The 21,024-nt window shown below is 38.8% G+C and overlaps 1 protein-coding gene across 1 annotated transcript; it reads right to left on the minus strand.

The window, feature by feature from the left end:
* Positions 1-152: 152 nt before the first annotated feature.
* On the minus strand, positions 153-13,551 carry RFESD (Rieske Fe-S domain containing). Its single transcript, XM_032403978.1, has 4 exons — positions 13,323-13,551; positions 4,422-4,597; positions 4,266-4,300; positions 153-2,601 (listed from the first exon to the last, which is right to left on the minus strand). Exons 2-4 carry the CDS (start codon positions 4,594-4,596, stop codon positions 2,338-2,340), a joined length of 474 nt encoding a protein of 157 aa, XP_032259869.1. The 5' UTR covers position 4,597; positions 13,323-13,551; the 3' UTR covers positions 153-2,337.
* Positions 13,552-21,024: the final 7,473 nt, after the last annotated feature.

Raw genomic sequence — 21,024 nt, forward strand, 5'->3', positions numbered from 1 at the left:
ATGCAGATTTTTGATAAATAAATTATAGTACTGGAAATTTATATTCTCTTCCTTATGATTTTCTTAACATTTTCTCTAGCTTACCTTAAGAATACATTATATAATATATAGAACATTCAAAATATGTGTTAATCAACTGTGTATGTAATCAGTCAGGCTTCCAGTCAACAGTAGACTATTAGTAAAGTTTTTGGGGAGTCTAAAGTTGTATGTGGATTTTCAGCTGTGTGTGGGGTTGGTACCGCCCCCCCTGCAATGTTCAAGGGTCAACTGTATTCATCTGGAGGGAAAATACCCTCCATATCAAAATGCTATATATCTTTTTCAGAGATAATAAAAGGATATTTATTTTCTATCTATAGGCTGCATAGTTTGAATCTGCCTATTATCGATCCTTTTTTAAACTCATCTGTAAAGTTATGGACTTATAATTCTCAGATGTAATAAATTTATAAAACAAAATATTATTTACAAATCTTATAGAAAACTTCTATATGTGAGGGTAGGATATGACATGACATTTTTTATTTCCAGATTTGTTGGAACACATTTAGAACCAGAAACCAAGTCCTTATTACTCATTATTGCCACTGGGTCCTGAGAGAAAATTCTTCTGTAACTGGCCCTGCATATGAGGGCTACTGTTTTGCCTGCAGGGGGTACTTTGGTTTCTTCTCACGTCTTAAATTCTGGACACGTGTTATGACCTGAGTGGTCATTGGAGGATTAGCACCTGATATAATAGGCTAGGATTTACCCATCGAGTGATAGTACATTTCCTGTACCTGGTAAATAGCTACTGCCATAAAAGTATTTATAAAAAGCCAAACCTTGGCTTTTTAGTAGTCTGAGAAATGAGTAACAAGTGTTCTATCACCTCATGTTACCCATATTCCATCAGAAAAGGAATTTAATAATATGTAGCAAAGGGATCCTCTGTAAGCAGACCCTTAATTATAGGTACTTAATTCACTTATTATTTTTACGATAACCAAGGGAAAGAGTCCAGGTGGCCCCCCTAGAACATTCAGTATTAGGTCTGGGGCTTTAATTCAATCCTAGGCCACTAAGAAGATTACTGTGCTTAGAGACAAAATTCCAATTTTGACAAACAGTTTTTTGCACTCTGAATTCATAATGTGATCATCCTGGTTCTTATTCTACTTATGGTTATATTCTATTATATGCTGCTGAGTTTTAGATGATAAGCACCCAGAGTGTTACAGTATGGTGTGGGCACCAGGCAACCAGAATAGTGCTGGCCATAAATAACGGGCCTATGAAAGCAGGGTGGGCCAATTGAACATCGACCCTGCCTGTGAATTCAGCAGGAAGGACTGAGGAACAACACCCTCTATCTCTTCTCTGTAACAAGTTACGCGAAACACTTAGTTCTACTACATCACAACATTCTCAAAATCAAAAACAAACCTTTGTTTGAAAATTTCACATAGGACATTCAAAGTACTTTGGCTCACTGAATAAGAAACTTCACATCTCTCATGGCTGGGCAGCAGCTGTGTGTGTCTTCCTTACTTTGAGAGTATTTGCTTTGACCAGAGAGAAACTGAGCCAAGATTTATTTGGTTTCAATGCGCAGTACAGGAGGATTAAGGAGTGCACTTGTGGTGAGCACTGGGTGTTGTATGGAAATCTTGAGTAAGTTTCTTATTTTTAAACGAAGCATTGTAAATTGATCCCATTTTGGAGGCATTGTTTTAAGTGTAAAAAGTCTACTCTATATTTGGAAAAACTGAATAGAGATTTAAGCATTTCAGTGTATTTAAATTTTACCTATAAAAAGGAAGAATAACAACCAAATTGGGGGGGGAGGTGGAGAATGTGTCGAGGTATCAGTGAAACAAGAATGCAAGAATAGAAGAAGGGAAGAATGCTGATAATTGTTGAAGTTGGGTGATGAGAGTTTACTATGCTACTCTGTTTAGTTTGTATATATTAAAACTTTTGCATGATAAAGTCTGCTAATCAAAATAGGGATTACCTCCCCCATATTTTTTATTAGATCTAATTTTTTACCTTTCCTTCATTGTGGTTACTGCAAATATTTCACCCTTCTTAAAATGCATATTCCAAACCTATAACCTTCAGGTTCCAGTCAGTCCAGAGGACTAGATGAAATGTAGTCTATAGATCCTGATAATAATCCTTCCATCACACTAAACGTATGTACTTTTGAACTGCTCAGCTTTATGTGATTTTTAAAGATAAGCAATAAATGTGCCTATGTTGGAAAAATTAATACTCTTTGGTATTGAAGCACAATTATTCTAATATATTCAAAACATACACAACATTTTTCATTGCCATATCGTTTTATCAGAAAGAACTCCGAATTACTTTGAAGTCTCCAGTGGCATAAAAATCAGAGTCACACTTAAAAGATTCATTAGAAAGAGTCACATAAATATTCCCATTGTCCACCGTCACTGTATGAATCCTCTGCTTTACTCCTTTGGAGCACCACTTGGGTTTTGCTGATGGATCTCTAGGGTTTATAGACTGATACAGTCCTTCTCCTGTTGCCAAAGTAATTTTATATTTATGCCAGGGGCAAACTATACATGGTCGTCCATCAAAATCCTGGGAAAGGAAATAAATGATTTAATAGTCTGATATTTCCAACATTCACGATAAATCTCAGACTCAGAACAGATTCTATTGCAGAAAAACCAGGTTAAAGAACAGGCCAGCTTCTCTTTTTTCCTTCCATTTACAAATTATTCAGCATAAGGCAGAACCTAATCTTAGCAGTCATCAAGTCCCTACTGCATTTGATTATAAACCCAGTGTGTTAGAACTCTATCAGAAAATGAGCTCGGCAACTATACCATGTGACTGAAGCTATGATGTTATCTATTAGATGTTAATGTCACTTCCTTGACAGAAATGGGGCAAGGGCATCAAGTGCTTCTAAAGGAGTTTTCACTAGCTGCTAAAGGCATAAGTGTATACGTTAACTGAAGAGCAATTTGTGATCCAAAGTAGTCAATTCCCAACTTTTTAACTGTCTTAAGTCAGTGCTTCTCAAATTTTAAAGAGCATGGGAATCACCTGGATCTTGTTTAAATGCAGATCTTGTTTAAATTCAGTAGTCCGATGGTAGGGCACAAGATTCTGTATTTTCAAGAAGCTCCCAGATGACACCAATGTTGCTGATCTATGGACCACACTTTAAGTAGCAAAGTCTTACAGGTCTCATTATGGTCCAAAATGGAAGGAAATTCTTTCACACTATCATCACCAGGTGCTTACATTTGTTTCTCTACCCCAGAAGTGCAGTAATACTGATATTGTACCCCCACAGACCAGTCAACAAACATCACATTTTCTTAATTCATAAATTCATGTTCATTATTTAAGCACACATATGTCCTTTAACATGAGGACAGGTGTGGAAGTAGGTAGATATGAAGTATATAGAGAGTGGAATGCTAAGTTTCACCTTGTATTTTGTACCAGTGGGGGGCGGAGGGGGGGGGGGAAGGGGAGGGATAGAGAAAGATCAGTTTTATGAAGTAGAAAACAAGAAATTAGGCAGCTAGCCAGTTTGGGAATGCAAGGAAGTAAGTTCCCGCATTCCTTCCTCAAATAAGCCTTCAGTGTGTGGTTTCCTTTTTAAAATATACATATTTATATTTTTACTACATTATTCATGTAATATATACTCACTGAAAAAACTCAAACTGTGTAGAAGTGTATAAAGTACAAAGTGAATATTATTTTTTATTTAAAAAGTGGGATCTCATTAGACCTACCATTCTATGACTTGCTTTTTTCACTCAAAAATATATTGCTGACATTCCTCCATACCAACACATACAGATCTGCCTCATAAATTAATGAGGCAGTTGTTACATAGTTTTCCATAGCATGGCTATTCAGTTTATTTAAACTGTTTCCTATTGTTAAACATTTAGGTTGCCTTCAATTTTTCATTGCAACAAATAATGCCACAGTAAACCTCTCCCATATATATACTTGAACATTTGTGCAATGATATCTGTAGGGTAGATATCTCAGAGTATAATTGCAAGGTCAGAAGCCATGCGTACTTCCCCTATTTATCTGTGAAATAGTTTTCTTTACATTGTAGGACTGTGAATTCCTGGAATATTAGCAATTATACTCAAAGCATTAAAATACAGTTCAAACCCAAATATAAATTATTTTTGCATACAGAATGAAATAAAGAATATAAATAAGAAATATGTGAATTTGTAGAGGATAGATTTAATTTTACATACCTCTATATCTCCCAAATGTAAAGGTCCTCCTGAGTCTGAAAAGAAATTGAATATTACATCTAGTCACTAAGAAAAAAAAAAAAAGCCTGAAATTTTGATAGTTTTGTGGTTAGTAAACAAATATACAAGGTTTAGAAATGAAAAATAAACTCTTACGGTAACAGCGAATATCCATAGCATGATATTCTCCTTTGTGGTAGAAAATGACCACTTCTCTATCATGGACAACAGCTGTCATTCTTTCAGATTTTTTAATGTCCTCTTCTCTGCCAACATAGACAGAAGAATATTCCTTCATTTCAGGATCTTGTTCAGAGCCATCAAGATCCATGCTAGTTGAACAAAAGAAAAAAAAAAGCAAGTAGTCTTCAACAAGTTTGGCTACAACTTAACTCACAGAGATCATTATATATATATATATATATATGTATTTAAATTCTTTAAGATTGATGGAGGCTTTTTTATAGCTATATAAAAATAAAACACTCATAAATACTGAATTATAGTTAGTCATGATTTTGAGTTAGAGACTCTTAAAGCTTGCCCAAATTAGGGAAGACTCCCCACTTTGAGGCTGGACTTAGATTCATTTCAATGTGTAAGATGGATATTTCAGAAGTCCCAAGACCCAGAGACTGAAGTTTCACTGTTCTTTTATTCCCTATCATTTCAATGCTAAACAACACCCAGTTATCAGTGTTGTTTTCAGCCTTCTCCTAAAGGTAGGAATCTTTGATAGTCTGAATAGTCTTGGATCTCTTGGTTGAGATGACTCATTTGATTTTGCCTGGAGTGGACAGCCAGTCTTAGAAATCAATCAGGTAACTATTCTAGTACAAGGAGATAGGTATGAATGGGCACATTTCATTTTCTTAACTCAGACAGAAATTAACATTAGTTTCTTCTGCCTTATTTGGGAATTCAAAGAGATGGCTTTCTCTTCAATTAATTTATATAAGTATATAAACCCATATTTCTAAACAAAGAAGTTTTAGTAGAGAATTTTCAGGTACTCTAAATATATTTTTTCTCAGCGCAGATATTCAGGCTACTTTTTTGAAAGGAACCCTTTCAAAGAGACCTTATATATACTTTAAGAACATAGTCATAGTCTGTTAATTCCATGTGAGAAGGAAACATCAAGATACATCAGTGTCAGGACTGTCAGGCCTTGTAGAGGATTTTCCTGAGGGCCTCCCATTTGGGGGTTTTTATTTTATGCTATGACAGTTTCTGAATAAAACTATATATCCTGTTTTGCCAAGACCTGCTATATTTTTTTTCTCCACTCCTAACCCCAAATCTTTCTTCTTATCCCCACCCTCTTTCCATTAGAGTTGTTATCCCAAATTTTCTGGAAACATTCCTGCTTTTCTTCCCTGTCTCAGGATAGAGACTGTGGTGGTCTATAACTTTCAAAAAGTGTAAAGAATGATGTATATTATCTTAGAGTTGACAAAGAACTTTCTTCCCTAGGCAAGAGCACATTTTGAATCTTTGTACATAGTGAAATAAAAATCACAAGACACAAACTGAGATCACTCAGATGACTTTACTTTTTATTTCTTAAATAATTACATTTTCGGATATCCCTGCATGGTTTCTGCCCTCTGCTGGAGAATGGGAATCTTCAACCATCTGGACAATATCCAGTTTCACAACTGGCATAAGGCAAACTCACTCCCCAATATGGTGGACAGGAAAGAGGCTGCCTACAGCATTTGGGCATGAGATCTTATATGTACCTCGACCATTATCTTGGACCAGCACTACTTCAACCCTTTATTATATGAAAGAAATTAAAAGTTTATGGTAACATCTAATCACAACCTACTTTTTTCTTTGGGTCACTGATGGACAAGTTTCTCTGTAATCTATTTAGAGAGGAATAAATGTGTAAAAAGCAAGCAAGCAAAATTCTCAAGACGTGACTACTGAAAATAATCTTTAGCACCGAATTACAAAATTTCAAAAGAAAAATTTCAACAGTGGATCTTCAGATTCTCCTTTTGCAAAGTTCTCTTTCCTTGTCAGAGATTATCATTCATTTGATAAATATTTTCTGAACATGTACTATGTGACTGGCACTTCAAGGAAGTAAATCAGATCAGGTCTCTGTCCTCTGGATATTATATTCTAGTTGGCGAGATCAACCACAAACACCAGTAAACAAATACACAAATGAGATAATTAGACACTACTATAATAGCCATAAAGAAAATGGACTAGGCAATATGAGAGAGAAAAGCGGAGGCCATTTTGCAAAGAAAAGACCGGGGAGGTGACTCTGAAATGACAGTTGAGCTGGAACCCCCCCAAAATGCAAATGAACTAGACATTTTAAGAGCTGAAGGAAGAGCATTCCAGGCTGAAGGAACATGAAAGCCTGAGGAAAGGGGGAGATAGGGGGGAGGAGGCTTGGTTAATTTGAGGAACAGATAGGAGACTGGAGCATAATGAGTGAGCTTGGTGAGACAGACAGGAGCCAGGTCATGCAGCGCTGTGTATGGATTTTATTCTAAGAGCAATAGGAAGGCACTGAAGGGTGTAAAGCAGGGAAGGGTGACATGATCTATTTTTAAAAGAATGCCCTCGCTGTGTGGAGAATAGATTGTAGCAAAATAAGAAGGAAGCACAGAAATCAGAAAGCCATTGCAGTGGTCCATGGGAGAGAATATGGTGGTTTGGATCAAGGTGTTGACTCTGTTGGGGGAGTAATAGTAAAACAGTAAAAAGTAATAACAACAATAGCAGCAGCAGTAGCTACAATCACACTGTGCTAACTACATGTCAAGCACTGTTTAAAGACTTCACATTTATTTAACTCATTCAATCTCCCAACATATTATTACAAAAAGGTATTACTTTAATTGTACAGTGAGTAAACTGAGTGAGGTCCAGAGAGGTTGGGCTCATGAACTGGAATAAAGGAATACAGAAAAATAAATAAGGGTGCCTCCCAGGTTTTAGTTTTGTGCAATCAGGTAGATTGTGACTGTGACAGGAAAGACTGAAAAAGGAATGGTATTTTCAGAAATGGAAAATCAAGAATTAGCTATATTTTGCACATAGTTTGGGGCACCTAAGAGACATTCAGATAGCGCTATCAAGTCTACACTTGGATATATGAAACTAGAGTTGAGAATCATTGGAGAGATAAATTTGGGAGTTGTCAAGTTACCGAATTCAATGGAATCACTTGGAGAGGGAGTGTAGACAGGTCTAATACAATTCCCAAGGCACATCAACATTTAGAAGTCAGATGAAGAGAAGTCTAAGAGAGCCAAGACCAGTAGTGTCCAATCGATTGCTAATCAAATGAAATTCACTCACTGCTCACTAGTCTATCCTACATTCTCCTCAAATGGCAAGTAAGTGGTAACCCAGCAAAAAAGGCAGGCAGTGAGGTAAAATCCATTCTAATACTGGCCACCTAGTCACACAATGAATGATCCATGAACAAAATGTGGGCTTCCTAAGAAACTGTCCCAAAAGACTGGTTCTTTCATGAAGAGCTGGACCTACACTATACCCCTTTCTCCTTGTAATTTCACTTATTCCCTTAACCTCCACTCTCTTAGAAATCAAATACTGGTTAATATCCAAGCAATGGTTTATATCCAGAATTATTATTACTACTCTTTTCCTAGTATTTTTAAAGTTTGTCTCCTATTAGACTCTTAAATACTTTTTTGGCCAAAAATAGAAATTGAAAGGTGAGAAAAATCAAAACTAAGAAATCTCTCAATATTGTTCATTGACACTGGCTCAAGGGTCAACTCTGCGTAGGTCTTTTCCAGTCCTCTTTTTAAAAAAGATTTTATTTATTTGAGAGGGGGGAGGGGCAGAGGGAGAATCTCAAGCAGACTACTCCCTACCCCAACCCCAAGCACAGAGTCTGACTTGGGGCTAGATCTCAGGACCAAGAGATTATGAACTGAGCTGAAATCAAGAGTCAGACCCTTAACCGATTGAGCCACCCAGGCACCCCTGATCCAGTCCTTGAATCAAAATAATGATTTGTATTCAGCACAGTATAACATTTAGGAGCCATTATTTGACATTCAAAATTAAGCACCAGTCAGCTTTAAAAATGGCATATATGGGCGCCTGGGTGGCTCAGTTGGTTAAGCGACTGCCTTCGGCTCAGGTCGTGATCCTGGAGTCCCGGGATCGAGTCCCACATCGGGCTCCCTGCTCAGCGGGGGGTCTGCTTCTCCCTCTGACCCTCTTCCCTCTCGTGCTCTCTGTCTCTCATTCTCTCTCTCTCAAATAAATAAATAAAATCTTAAAAAAAAATGGCATATATGTTCATTTTATTTTATTTTTCTTTAATATTTTGGGGCCTCCAGCCTTCTTTTTTTTTTTTTTAAAGATTTTATTTATTTGAGAGAGAGAGAGAGAGAGAAAGAGAGAGCACGAGCATATATATGCCCCCATATATAATCATTTTCAATCCAAAATAACTCTCCAGTCATAGTATCTCAATAGATGTTTATGTTGACACAAGCTTTCCAAAACAAAATGTAACAACAATTCTTAAGGTTGTGGCAAGGCTAGGTCTTACTCAACATTTTCAATTTCAGTTCCATTTTAACAATTTTATTATTTTATGGATTTCATCAGATTGGGAAACTACAGAAAGTTCCAGATAACTTGAGAGGCATCCAACTCTGCCTTACACAAGATAAGGAATTACATATAGAAAAGGAAAAGGAAATGAATCAAAGTGATGGCCCATGATAGTTGTAGAGATCCAGATGGTGTTAAACATTAGGATGGTTGCCATGGGATGCTCATGATATTAAACAAAATATAACTGCCTATAATTTAAGATACTTAACAAAATGATAAATCACATGTCAACTTCAAATATTCTGATTTTGAAAGATGATCCTTCCAAATCCATGTTCGCTTCAAATACAGTAATATTGTCATATTCATAGGAAGTTGTACAGAATGATGATGTACCTTTCCTTGATAACAGGAAACTACCTTTTTAATTTCACTCAAGTCTGAGTTTAACATTTTACATATAAACACATATATGCAACTTCTTTAAAAAGGTCACTTGGACCTTGGTGAACCTAGGTTAGAATGGTTATAAACTATAGACCCAATCCCCACCCCGCAACAAGAGGGAAAATTGTTATGTGGCAGCACCAAGAGTCTCCAGGCCTTCTGATGGCTTCTCTAAATATTTATTTAATCTTGTATAACTGATTGGAAGTCTAGAAACGTTGGGAGGAAAAGAGCATGGATCATTTAAAAAATAAGTTTGTAAAACAGAAATTATTATTTAGAAGTAAAAATCTCTATGTGACTGTGTTAGGAGTGAGCTTTAGAAAGAAGGAATTTATAGGCTACTATTTTGAGAAGGGTAACTGAGCCATAAGGAAGATAGATATTAGATCTTACGTAAGCCTGGGCTTTAAAACTGAGGTGTAGGAAGTGGGATGTTTGTGTGTGTGCATGTGTGTTGATGAGGAGAGGCAGGAAGGAACTTTGAATTCAAGGTATAAAGGAAAGCATTACACAAATCAAGCTTAGGAAATTACAGAGATGTCAAATTTGTACTCTGAAGTTTGCACTGTTAACTCTTGCTCTAACCTAGTTACTTTTTAAATGATGGAAAAAAGAACGTGCTATTTTAAAAAAACTATTTCACAATAAGTAAGTCAAGCTGAGAAAGACAAATGACATGTGATTTCAGTCAAATGAATAAACAAAGTAACAGAAGGCAGAATCAGACCTATAAATACAGAGAACTCGATGGCTGCCAAAGGGAAGGGAGTAGCGGGGAATGGCAAATCGGTAAAGGGGAGTGGGAGATACAGGCTCCCAGTTATGGAATGAGTAAGTCAAGAGAATCAAAGACACAGCACAGGGAATATAGTCAGTAATACTGTAATAGTGTTGTATGGTGACAGATGGTAGCTACACTTGTGGGGAGCATCACTTAATGCATAGAGAAGTTGAATCACTATGTTGTACACCTGAAACCAATGTAACATCATGTGTCAACTATCCTCAAACAAAAAAGTTAAAAATTATTTTACAGTGAAAAAAATATAGTATGTTTACAAAAAGTCAGTGAGGACTATGCCATGATTTTCTGGATTAGCTATGGCTGACAGAAGGCTGGATTACTACAACTCTAAACAGTTATCTTGTTTTGCTTGATATTGGCAGGTACCCAAAGTATACATTAATCCCCCTTAAGTATATTCCAGAGAAACACGCACAGGTACACCAGGAGACATGCACAAGACAAGCAAAAGACAGGAAAAAACTCAAAATGCATCAACCGTAGAATGCAGAATTTTTATGTTCATTCGGTGGAATGCTATGTAGTAGTAAAAAATGTCTGGGTACCTCAAGTTGGATTAATTTCAAAAATGTAACTTTAAAGGAAAATTTTTTTCAAGAATTCAGAGTATGCTTCTATTTTTACCAAGTGCAAAAACAGGCAAAACAAAACAATATATCATGGATATATGCAGATAGAGTAAATTTATAAAGAAAAGCAAGGTGATAGTAAATACAAACTTTCTTAAATGTCTCAAAATATTACATTTAGTCTTATATTTAAAATTACTCTTTTAACAGTTAAGTTAAATGTTGTATCCTACTTTATATTTATATAGCGAATGATCCAAAAACCAAGAAAGAGGGGATATAAATGGCACTTTCTATCCTCAGAAAATGTGCCTGTGCACTTAGATCATGAATGGACTATTTGAGGAATTTCGTTCAGCTTATTTAAAACTTGGCACTAGAAAAGGAAATAAATGAATATTTACTTTTCTTTTTCCAGGCAAAAAATTAGAAAAGAAATACTAGTATCAAGCAAGTAACAAAATACATGAGATGTGGAATAGCATCAAAAGTTAATTAAGTTCTCCCCCATTTCCAAATAAATGAGAACGAAATACAATCCTTCAAGTTTCAGTCTCTTCGAATACAGAATTTTAGCAGGGTTTGCACCCCAACCAAGGAAAACTGCAGTGAACTTTGCAGGAGCTGATAAGAAATGAGCAGAGAACGCTGGGCTCAACGATAAAGGTTTCAGAGAACTATGATTACAGTCTTGCATTTTGCTTAGGAAAGTATTATCGTAACTCAAATAATGGTCATATTTACTTATGATATCTGGTTATATTTATAATTAACACCCACATTATTCTTAATTAAGTATTGTGAATATCACAGTCCATTCAGACAATAACAAGAGTCAATGTGTTCACCTTAATTACTATTACTTTGATGCACTATTCATATGCTCCCACGTATTTCCTCTATTTTGAATCGACTTTAAGATAGCAGAATCTTAATTAAATGAAAAGAAAGTGAAAAATTAACTGGTCTATACAGTTTGGGGGCTAAATGAAGAAAAGTTACTTCTGAAAAATTTAGGCATTTTGCTCCGTTTTCCCCTTAAATGTTTTTTGGCCTGTGCCTCAAATAAGTTTCTAAAGGTGCTAGCACCATATAAAATTACAGATTAGCTAAATGGATCATCAGTCTCTATCAAATACCTTTCCAGCATAGGTTGAATTAAAAAAAAATTATGTTTCCGTAAGACATTGGAGACAAAAGAGACATGAAATTAAAGGAACTTGTTACTCCTCTTGAGCTCTGACAAAGGTGCTTTTACTAAGTGTGCGGCCTCCGCCTAGACATTATCAGAATGCATAACTCCGGGGTGACACCCTTGCTTTTAGTTCAAAGAAGAGAAATGCCTTAGATAGTAGTTTTATATCTCTTTGGATGGCAGAACAATAGTAGGTAAAACTAGTTATCCTTCAGTGAGTGCCAACCTCTTGTCTCTGTTTGCATACCTGAGTTCATTAATCCTCGCAAAACCTCCAAGGGGCAAATAGTTTATTTATTTTCCAGATGAGGAAACTAAGGGTAAAGGATCCTCTTTTAACAAAAGGTTTCCTAAAACCATAAAAGTAGCAGTCAAGATTCATACCTGTATCTTCTGAGTCTAAATTCGGTGAACACTGGTATATAAATCTTAACATTTCATCTAAGTAGCAACCCACAGGTTTATAAAAACATGTGGCCTGCAAGTAAACTGTCTTAAAGATACAAAACCTTTTAGCAAAATAAAGATATCTGTGACCGTATATATGTGTATCTCCAAACATGGTTTTTAATGTTTTTTTTTAACTTAGGAATGCTAATGTGCAAGAGTTGTGTCAACAGATGTTTAAAACGGAACAGTTCCCTAATCATACAAAGTCACGTAGCTGCTCTGGGATCCGCTACCATCGTCCCTGCTATTAGAGATCTGTGATCACCAGGTGAGTTCATCTGGGTTTGTGTCCCTGCTGTGCGAATTGGGGCAAGTTGCTTAATTTCGCTGTGCTGTAGTCTGCACGTAAAAAAGGTCGGCCACAGAGGCTGTGGTGAGGAATAAATGCTTCACCATAAATCAAGTGTTTTAGAACAGGACCCGCCCGCGGGAAACGCTCCAATCATGTTAGCTGTCATCTCTAAGGTCCTTACAGCTCCGATTTATCAACGCATGACTTCAAGCTGTATTTAACATTTTAGTAATGACGGTCTACAGTAGTTACACGGAGAGGCGCTCAGGAACCACAGGCACAGTCTCACAGTCTACGCGTCGCTGTCCCGATGCGGTGGACTGCTCCACCTGCAGACTTCGGGAGAGGAATATCTACGACGGCCGGGGCTGCAGAAACCCCGGGGCCGGTTTAGTGCGCACAAATGCCGGGAAAGCTAGTTTTTAAAAAACGCCCCTCCTGCCCCACCCAGGAGGCGGGTCCCGCGTGGGTCCAGACTCCAAGGTGAACAAGCTCGGCGGGCTTCGCTGTGACTGGGCGGAAGCCTGCCCGGAGGTTAACGGTTAACGAACGCGCGCCCTTCCTGAGAAGAGACGGGAGCAAAGACCGACAACAGCCCCTCGACCCCTCCAGGCCGCCGCCGCAGCTGCCGCCGCCGGAAGCCAGAGCTCAGGCCGGCCGTCCAGCCGGAAGCAGCGGCGCTCGCGAGCCCTGCCCAACCCCGCGCGAGAACAGGACTTACCTTCCTCGAGTTCCTCGCTCCGCCTCCGCAAGACCGGCCAGCCGCGGAATCCGCGTGACGCTATTGCGCCGGCCAAGGTTCTGACCGCCGCGCGGAGCCTCTCCGCGGGGCGGGGCGAAGTCGCCCACGTGACCCGAGAGCGCCTGGCCTCGGAGACTGCCTCTGTGGCACTGCAGGCTGATGACCCCCCCCCAAAACGTGCTCTGCTGGGACCTCCGAACTGATAGTCGTAAAAGTGCTTGACAAACGTAGGTGGCATTTATTTATTTATTTTTAAATGTTTGTTAATCTCACAACATTTATCCACATTTTATTTTAAGTTTATTTGCTTATTTATGCAATCTCTACACTCAATGCGGGGCTGGAGATCCAGAGTCTCAGGCTCTTCCAATGGAGCTAGCCAGGCGCCCCTTGCACACATTTTAAACGCACGCATCAATCTCACTCTCAGGAATTTACCTAATAAAAAAATTTTCAAAAGTTCCTCACGATGCGTATAATCCATGTATAAGGATGCTTATTGCAAGGAAAGAATAAGAATAGCTGAAGTGATCAGTAAGAGGGAAGGATGGTAAAATAAAATACAGTGTGGACGTGGGAATTACTTTGTGGCCATATACTCACAGACCAGATTTCATGAATGTATTGAATGTTAAAAAGGAAAGTATACAATACACAATTCTTTAGTGTAAATAAAAATTATTTCTCAAGATACAAATAGGTATGTTTGTACATAAGCTTTTTATAAAAAATCTTTTTAAAAACAGTGGTTGCATTGGAGGTGGTGGTTGGTTTTCACTTTAATTTTTTGAACATTGCAACTTTTTTTCTGCACTTTCCGAGTTAAAAGGGAACAAACAAAACCCCACTTCCTACTTGTGTTCAAAGCTGGAAGCAAGTTGAATCTGGAATGTTTTTAAGAAGTGTCCTTGACTGTCTTCTAATGCTGTACTTCTTTTTTTTTTTTTTTAAGATTTTATTTATTTATTTGACAGAGAGAGACACAGTGAGAGAGGGAACACAAGCAGGGAGAATGGGAGAGGGAGAAGCAGGCCTCCTGCTGATATTTTTTCTAACTTCCCAAGTGACTGCAGTGTGAACTCGAGGTTGAAAACCACGATCTATATTTAATATCCTGAATACTGATCTCAGATCCTAGAGTGGCCCAGTGGGTCTCAGGCAGCTGAAACCTAGGGGCCTTGTCCATTTACCTCAGTGTGCCATGCAAATACCATTTTTTCTGTAAGCCTCAACATATAAGAATTTGAGAAACCCCAAATAATGGATTTACCTCCAATGCTAGTTTCTTTTGATTTCTATTCTGTTCAATAGTTTTAGGGTGATAGTAATATTTTATGGGATAATTTCCCTTTTGGCCATTTATTTCACTGATCCAAGCAAAAACTAACGATCTAGTTTTGATGAACTGCTTTACCAAAGTGATAATAAAATATATTTGGACTTATTATAATTTACATTGTCTATTAACCATGCAAATTATTTTATGGCACATGGAGGGTACTAGCAGTCTTTAGCTTGTGCCATGGAAGGACTAAATAAGGTTTGCTGTTTCTAATGAAAAGTCCTTCTTTCTTGCCTTGGCATAATTTGGGCATTAAAATGAGACATATCTTAGATTCATTGACCTTAAATCTGATTTCTAATAAACTGAAGACCTCAGTTGTTATGCATCCATAAATACACAAGAGGGAGAGAGAGAAATGCAAAGTGTCTTTTATCTCCACCTAAGGTATTAATGGGGTTAATCATATAATAATATGAAATGCCTGGAAAGCTTTAGGGGGAGTGTGGAGACACTTTCTACCTTTTCTCTCCTTGGAACCAATCTGCATCTTCCTCTAGAACCTTTCTCCATTTTTTCTTTCATCTTTTCCTTTCCTACTATTGACACCTAGTGGTAGCCCTGGCATGAGTTTTATTACCTACCACGGAAAACAACTTTTCCTCTGTGAACTTGCTCATCAGTGTCTTTGTCTAAAAATAGTTTTAAATGTCCCTTCTCACCTTTGTGAGCCCCTCTCATCTGCTCTGAGCATCAGGCTGTGTCTAGGCAGGCTTTTGGGGGACCAAACCCTTCCTCTTAGAGAAATTCAAAACCTACCTTCAATCCTAAACTATAATCTCTTTGTGAGCTAATGAAGACATCAATGTGCTGATAGTTTCACTACAGGTAGGTTTGAAGAGTATCAACCACTCTGGATTTCCTGTTCTTTCAAACCAGCAAAGGGTGACAACACTGCTCTTTTTAGGCTAGTGGGATTCAGATAATGAGAAAGTGAGGGTGGCTTTAAATACAACCTATCTGCTTAATGACTTCTAACTGGAAGTCTCCATGATATTCATTTGTTGTGGATACCTATGTGACATTCCTACCTGGATATTGTGGCAGAAACAGTGGTGTTCACCAAATATCCCATCTGCTACCCCACATTTCCCATAGTGACTGTGACTACTTTTGGCCAGTGGGCAGTGGGCGAATATGCCATGTGTCACTCCTAGATTGAAGCGTCGAAGAGCTCCTATTCCACCTTTCCAGTGTCTCTCTCCCTCTTTTTTTTTTTTTTTGTCACAACCACAGACATTCTAGATGGTGGACCTCTACTAGCCTGGGTCCCTGAGTGACCATATGGAACAGAGACCACCCACCAGTGACTACCTTCTACCAAGCCATGAAAGATATGTAACAAGTGAGAAATAAACAGTTGTTATGTTAAGCCACTGAAATTCTGAGGTTGTTTATGATTGCACCAAAGCATAATTTAACCTGACATCTCATTGCTTTTCAGTTTTATGTGTTCAAGATTGAAATATTAATGTTCTCCTGTAAACCTATACTTCCTTTGTTCCCTCCATCTCCCTAAGTGACAACTCTGTTCATCTACATGCTAAAGGGAGAAACCTGGATGCCATACTCACATCTGCCCTTTTCTCACTTCTCCTGTGCAGAAAAGAGTTGACATAGCTGACCTAAGACTGCTGTTCTTATAAAGCTCTGCTTGTAAGGTTGGCCCCTGGCTGGCATCTGGGAATTTGGCTGGCAAATAGTTCCCTACACTGATACAAGATTTTCCCTAAATAATAAGGACGCCTCACTGTGACTAAACTGTTTGTACAAACAATATGGTTTATGTTGACCATGACCTGCTTTCCTTCTGGGAGTCTAGAACTTTGGTACATGCTAGGCAGGGGTGCCTATATGACCACCTCCCAATAAAAACCTTTGGGTGTTGAGTCTTTAACGAGCTTCTCTGGGCAAAAACATTGCACACCTTTTTCTGCATTTTCATTGCTGGCAAAAGAGTGAGATCTGTGTTACCCCTCCAGAGAGGGAGAGAACATAAGGAAGCCTGCACCTGGATTCTTCCATTTTCCACCTGTGTCCTTTTTCCTTATTATCCAGCTGTGTATCCTTATAATATCATATAATAATCTTAGCATGAGAAGAACTATATAATGAATTGCATGAGTCATTCTAGTGAATCCCCAAACATGGTATGGTCTTAGAGACCCCTGTAGGTATCCCCCCATATCTAATCCAGCACTGAATCCTGTCAATTCTACTTCCTAAGATATACTTCAAATTATTGTGCTGCTTTTCTTTATTTGTTGTCACCACTCTGGAAGGTGCTATCATCTTTTATTTGTGTTGACCTTTAACAGGACCCAATAAAAAACACCCTCCCCTTTTTTTTCCCTGCCTGAGTTTGGAACCAACTGAGAGATACAGTAAGAGATCAAAGTGTAAACTTCATTTAACAATAAAAATCTAGATTGGGATAGCTTAAATGTGCAGCCAAATGGATTTGCTAACATCTCCGGAATTAAATTTATATGCCCAAATTGCTGCCCTCTGCCTTAGAGCTGTCCATCTTGAGAGGATGGACCAGATTGTACTCTTGTTAGGCACACAGTTTTGCAGAAAGGAGAAGGAAAAGGCTGAGCTGAGCATACAAAAAAAAAGGGGGGTGAAGGTTGGAGGTTTTAAGATTTCTTGCTCACTGTGAATTTTATCTTCCAAGTGGAACTCCAAGTCCTGGGCATCAAGCAAATGATATACATGCTGACCGTGAGTAGGCAGTGGAGAAGGGAGCGTGGTCAGTGAACACCAGGTTGTCAGGAGTGAGCCTCAAGCAAAACGCTGGCCATTAGTACCTAGCCAGGCTAAACAAAGTAGGCACAGAGCTCCGTGGGCCCAGCGAAGGGCCTTCGGTAATGTGGGTCTCAGGGTGCAGGCTGCTGCTCCTTGACCTTGAAGCGTGTTGGGAACATACTCATTCTACCACGTTCATTCTCAGCAAAGGTAAGAAGGCCAGAAAGACCTCAGAAGGCAGGCATAGCTAAGGCAAGGATTAAATTACAGGAAAAATGTCTTTTGGTATTTACGGAATAATACTTCCTGCAATTAGAGATAGTGAAGTTAATGAAACATAGGCTTCAGATCCCCTCACGTGTGGGCCCTTTCCAAGGTCTGAGCAGCTCTAGTAATGTGTTCCCACAGTCATCCTTTATATCCTTTTACTATAATTCGGAAGCACACAAAATTACACAAAAGTAGTACAGGGAACTCTATCGAAACAGCCATTTTAGAAGTATGCTGCTAATCGGATGCCACATCAGCCCCTAATGCTTTAGTATGTATTTCCTGCAAACAAGGACATTCTTCTGCATAACCACAATACAGCCCTCAGAATCGGGAAGTTACCCTGACATCTAATCCTCAAATCCAGTTCAGAATCAAGTTGATTTAGTTGTCATGTCTGTTTTGCTTCCTTGTCTGGGATGGTTTCTCAGTCTTTCACTAACATTCCTGACATTCACATTTTCCAAGATTATAGGTCCTATATTTTGTAGACTGTCCGCCAACTGCAGTTTGGCTGACCTGTCTTTATGATGAGATTCGGATTATGTGTCTTTGGCAGGAACTTCACACAGACTGGATTTGGAGCCCCTGTAGGGCTGCACTTCTCTCCCCTTCTCGCTCAGCTTGAAGGAGACTCACTATACTACCACATTGCCATCTACCCCACTTGGCCTCTGTCTGTCCTCTCTAAGCCACTCTGTGTCCCCTCAACCCCCGAGCCAGCATAGGTGTCTACCCTGCCCTGTCCTCCCTACTGGCTTTAGGACTGAATTGTTTGTGAGGGAAAGAGAAGAGGAAAAGGAGTAGTTGTCCTCTATTTTTGTAAAAACGTGCAAAAGTAAGATGACTTAACTTCAGTGGATGAAGGCCATTGTCTCTTTTCCTTCTGTCACGCAGGCATTTTTGGGATTTGGCTAAGAGGCATTTGAGTTGGAAATGTATTTAATTTGTGTTTGGTGGGATATATTTATATGGTTTGCAGCCAATTGTGGTGTATAGTTAAGTTTTTGCTGGCCATCCCAGTGTAAAAACAGCCTCCAAAAATCCTCCCCATGCCCACTGTGATGACTCTCCTTATATGCTAGCACGCAGGCCAGGGTTCTATCAAAGTGTGAGTATGGGCTGTGGTGTCTGCCCCAGGGAATATGGAAGTCTTGGAGGAGAAATAAGATTTAAACAGGTAGAGCCAGAAACTATGCTATGGAAAATTTTGTCTTATGTCATTAGACTTTTTGGTAAAATTGCAAGCATAGGATTCTGTTCTCATAGACAGTACACATGGGATGCACTCAATAATACAGCCTATAAACTATAAATTCATATATCTTTCTTGATGGGAAGCACATGAAATGCAATGTATCATAATTCCTATGTCTATAAGTACACAAACCTATACTAAGACTACCATTTGTTTTATGCTCTCTGCCAATTAAAAAAAAAGATTAACTATGCTATAGGAAAGATCCACTTGTCTTTCTATTCTCTTTATGTAAAATATTTTAAAATTGTTATTATGTGAAGGGATGAGTAAAGAATAGGGAGACAAAAATTGTAGGCAAAAAGTATGATGGTGGTGTGTCTAGCAATTAATAACTATTTGTTATTATGTTTGGTTTTTAATATTTGTATTTTTTGTAATTATTTGCACATTCTGAATATTCACTTTCATACCTAATTTTTTAAATTTGTTATTTTGTATCCTTTTTCTTGAAGAGAGCCTCCCCCTCCTGCCCACTGTGACCTGGATCTACCCTGAGCTACATTTAAACTGCAGGGTGGCTGAGCTCTGTGCCCGGTACAGAGCGCTAATGAGTATCTAACTGGAAATTGTCCATGACAGCATGGGTAGGTGGCACTGCCTGGGCTGCTGCAAATTCCATTTGCATTCTGGCCCAGAAAGGGAAGCATGGCAGAACGAGCCTTGGATTCGTGTAGATGTCACATGCTCAAAGTCACTCCACACCATCTCGTTGAGTCCAGATGGTACTGGAGAAAGCATACCTAGAGGCAGATTGCTTAGCCAAAGTCGCTGGACGCAGTCACTGAGGCACAGGACTGAAAATACATGCTCCACGAGAGCTCCATTGCCCAACATAGAGGCCCTGCTCAATTAAGTAGGAGGACTCAGAATGGAAATGACAATGAAGAGATTTTTGACCTGTAAGAAGAGAAGGACACCTGTAAGAAGAGAAAGAGATAGGGACCTACATCTTTGAAAATTTCTAAACTTGTAAGAAGGCAAATTCAATTGACTCTGTCTCAGGGAAATGCATAAATGGATCTTCTTCTCATGCCCAGAGTTGCTAAACATGATGCCAAATTAACTTTTTATGAGTGGATTTCTCCCAGTTGAGTTTACCTCACAGGTTGTAGATTTGGACCACCTGCATCCACCAACTGGCATCCACCCTGGGGAAGCCGAGACCAAGCACATTTCTTATCTCATATCCTAAGCCTCTTCTAGAGAATCTTTGGTGACACCAAGTACTGGGTTCTCAGAGTATAGTTTTGCTTGGCATTTGTTCTAGGAGTGGGGGGTGGTTTGGTTCCTAAGTTAAGTAGGTGGGTGAGGAACCAGTGCTGCAATAAAGTTCTGCTTCCTGTTAACACTTTGAACTCTTTAAAAGAGTGAGGGTCATCATAAAATAGGAATTGAACAAATAGAACCTCAGAGGTCCTAAAGGATTATCTCTTCACGATGAGCAGCTACCGCTGCTGAAGGAAGGATCCACAAATCCCCCATGCTGCAGGGGGCTCTCCAGCAGAGGCTACGTGGAATTGGCAATCAAGGAGGTCTTTGATTTTTTGATACAAGATAGGAAATTTTGATTTTTGAACTGCAGTTCTTTGGATTTTGTTATCTTTGGGCTTTAACCTGCAAGAGGATTTAATCTCTGAACCTCATTTTCTCCCTAGACATTGGTTTAGAACCCAAATAGGGAGAATGTTTTGGTTTCGACTGTTGTTGTTTGTTTTGTTTTTAATTTGGCCCCCCTCACCCCAACACTGGAGAGAGTCCAACAGTGTTAGTCTACTTGAAGTTCCCTTCACATGAGGCCAAGGGGTAAGGACTGTGTGGTCCTATCTAACACTCTGCCGAGCCCAGTGTTTCTGGCATGTGTGTGCTGCATTAAAAGTGTCTCTGTCTAGTGTCAGGGTCTCCACATTTCTTGAGAGCAGCATTTTAAGTCTTGACACAGTGTCTGACTTCTCCTCATCTTGTTATAGAATTGATTAGGTTCATACAAAATGCTGCCAGGGATGATTCCCCAGTATTCCTCACCTTTACTCCACCTGGGGTATCAATTTGTGGCATAGTTC

The sequence above is a fragment of the Phoca vitulina genome, unplaced genomic scaffold (assembly GCF_004348235.1).
Source record: "Phoca vitulina isolate PV1807 unplaced genomic scaffold, GSC_HSeal_1.0 scaffold6, whole genome shotgun sequence".
NCBI classification, from domain to species: Eukaryota; Metazoa; Chordata; class Mammalia; order Carnivora; family Phocidae; genus Phoca; species Phoca vitulina.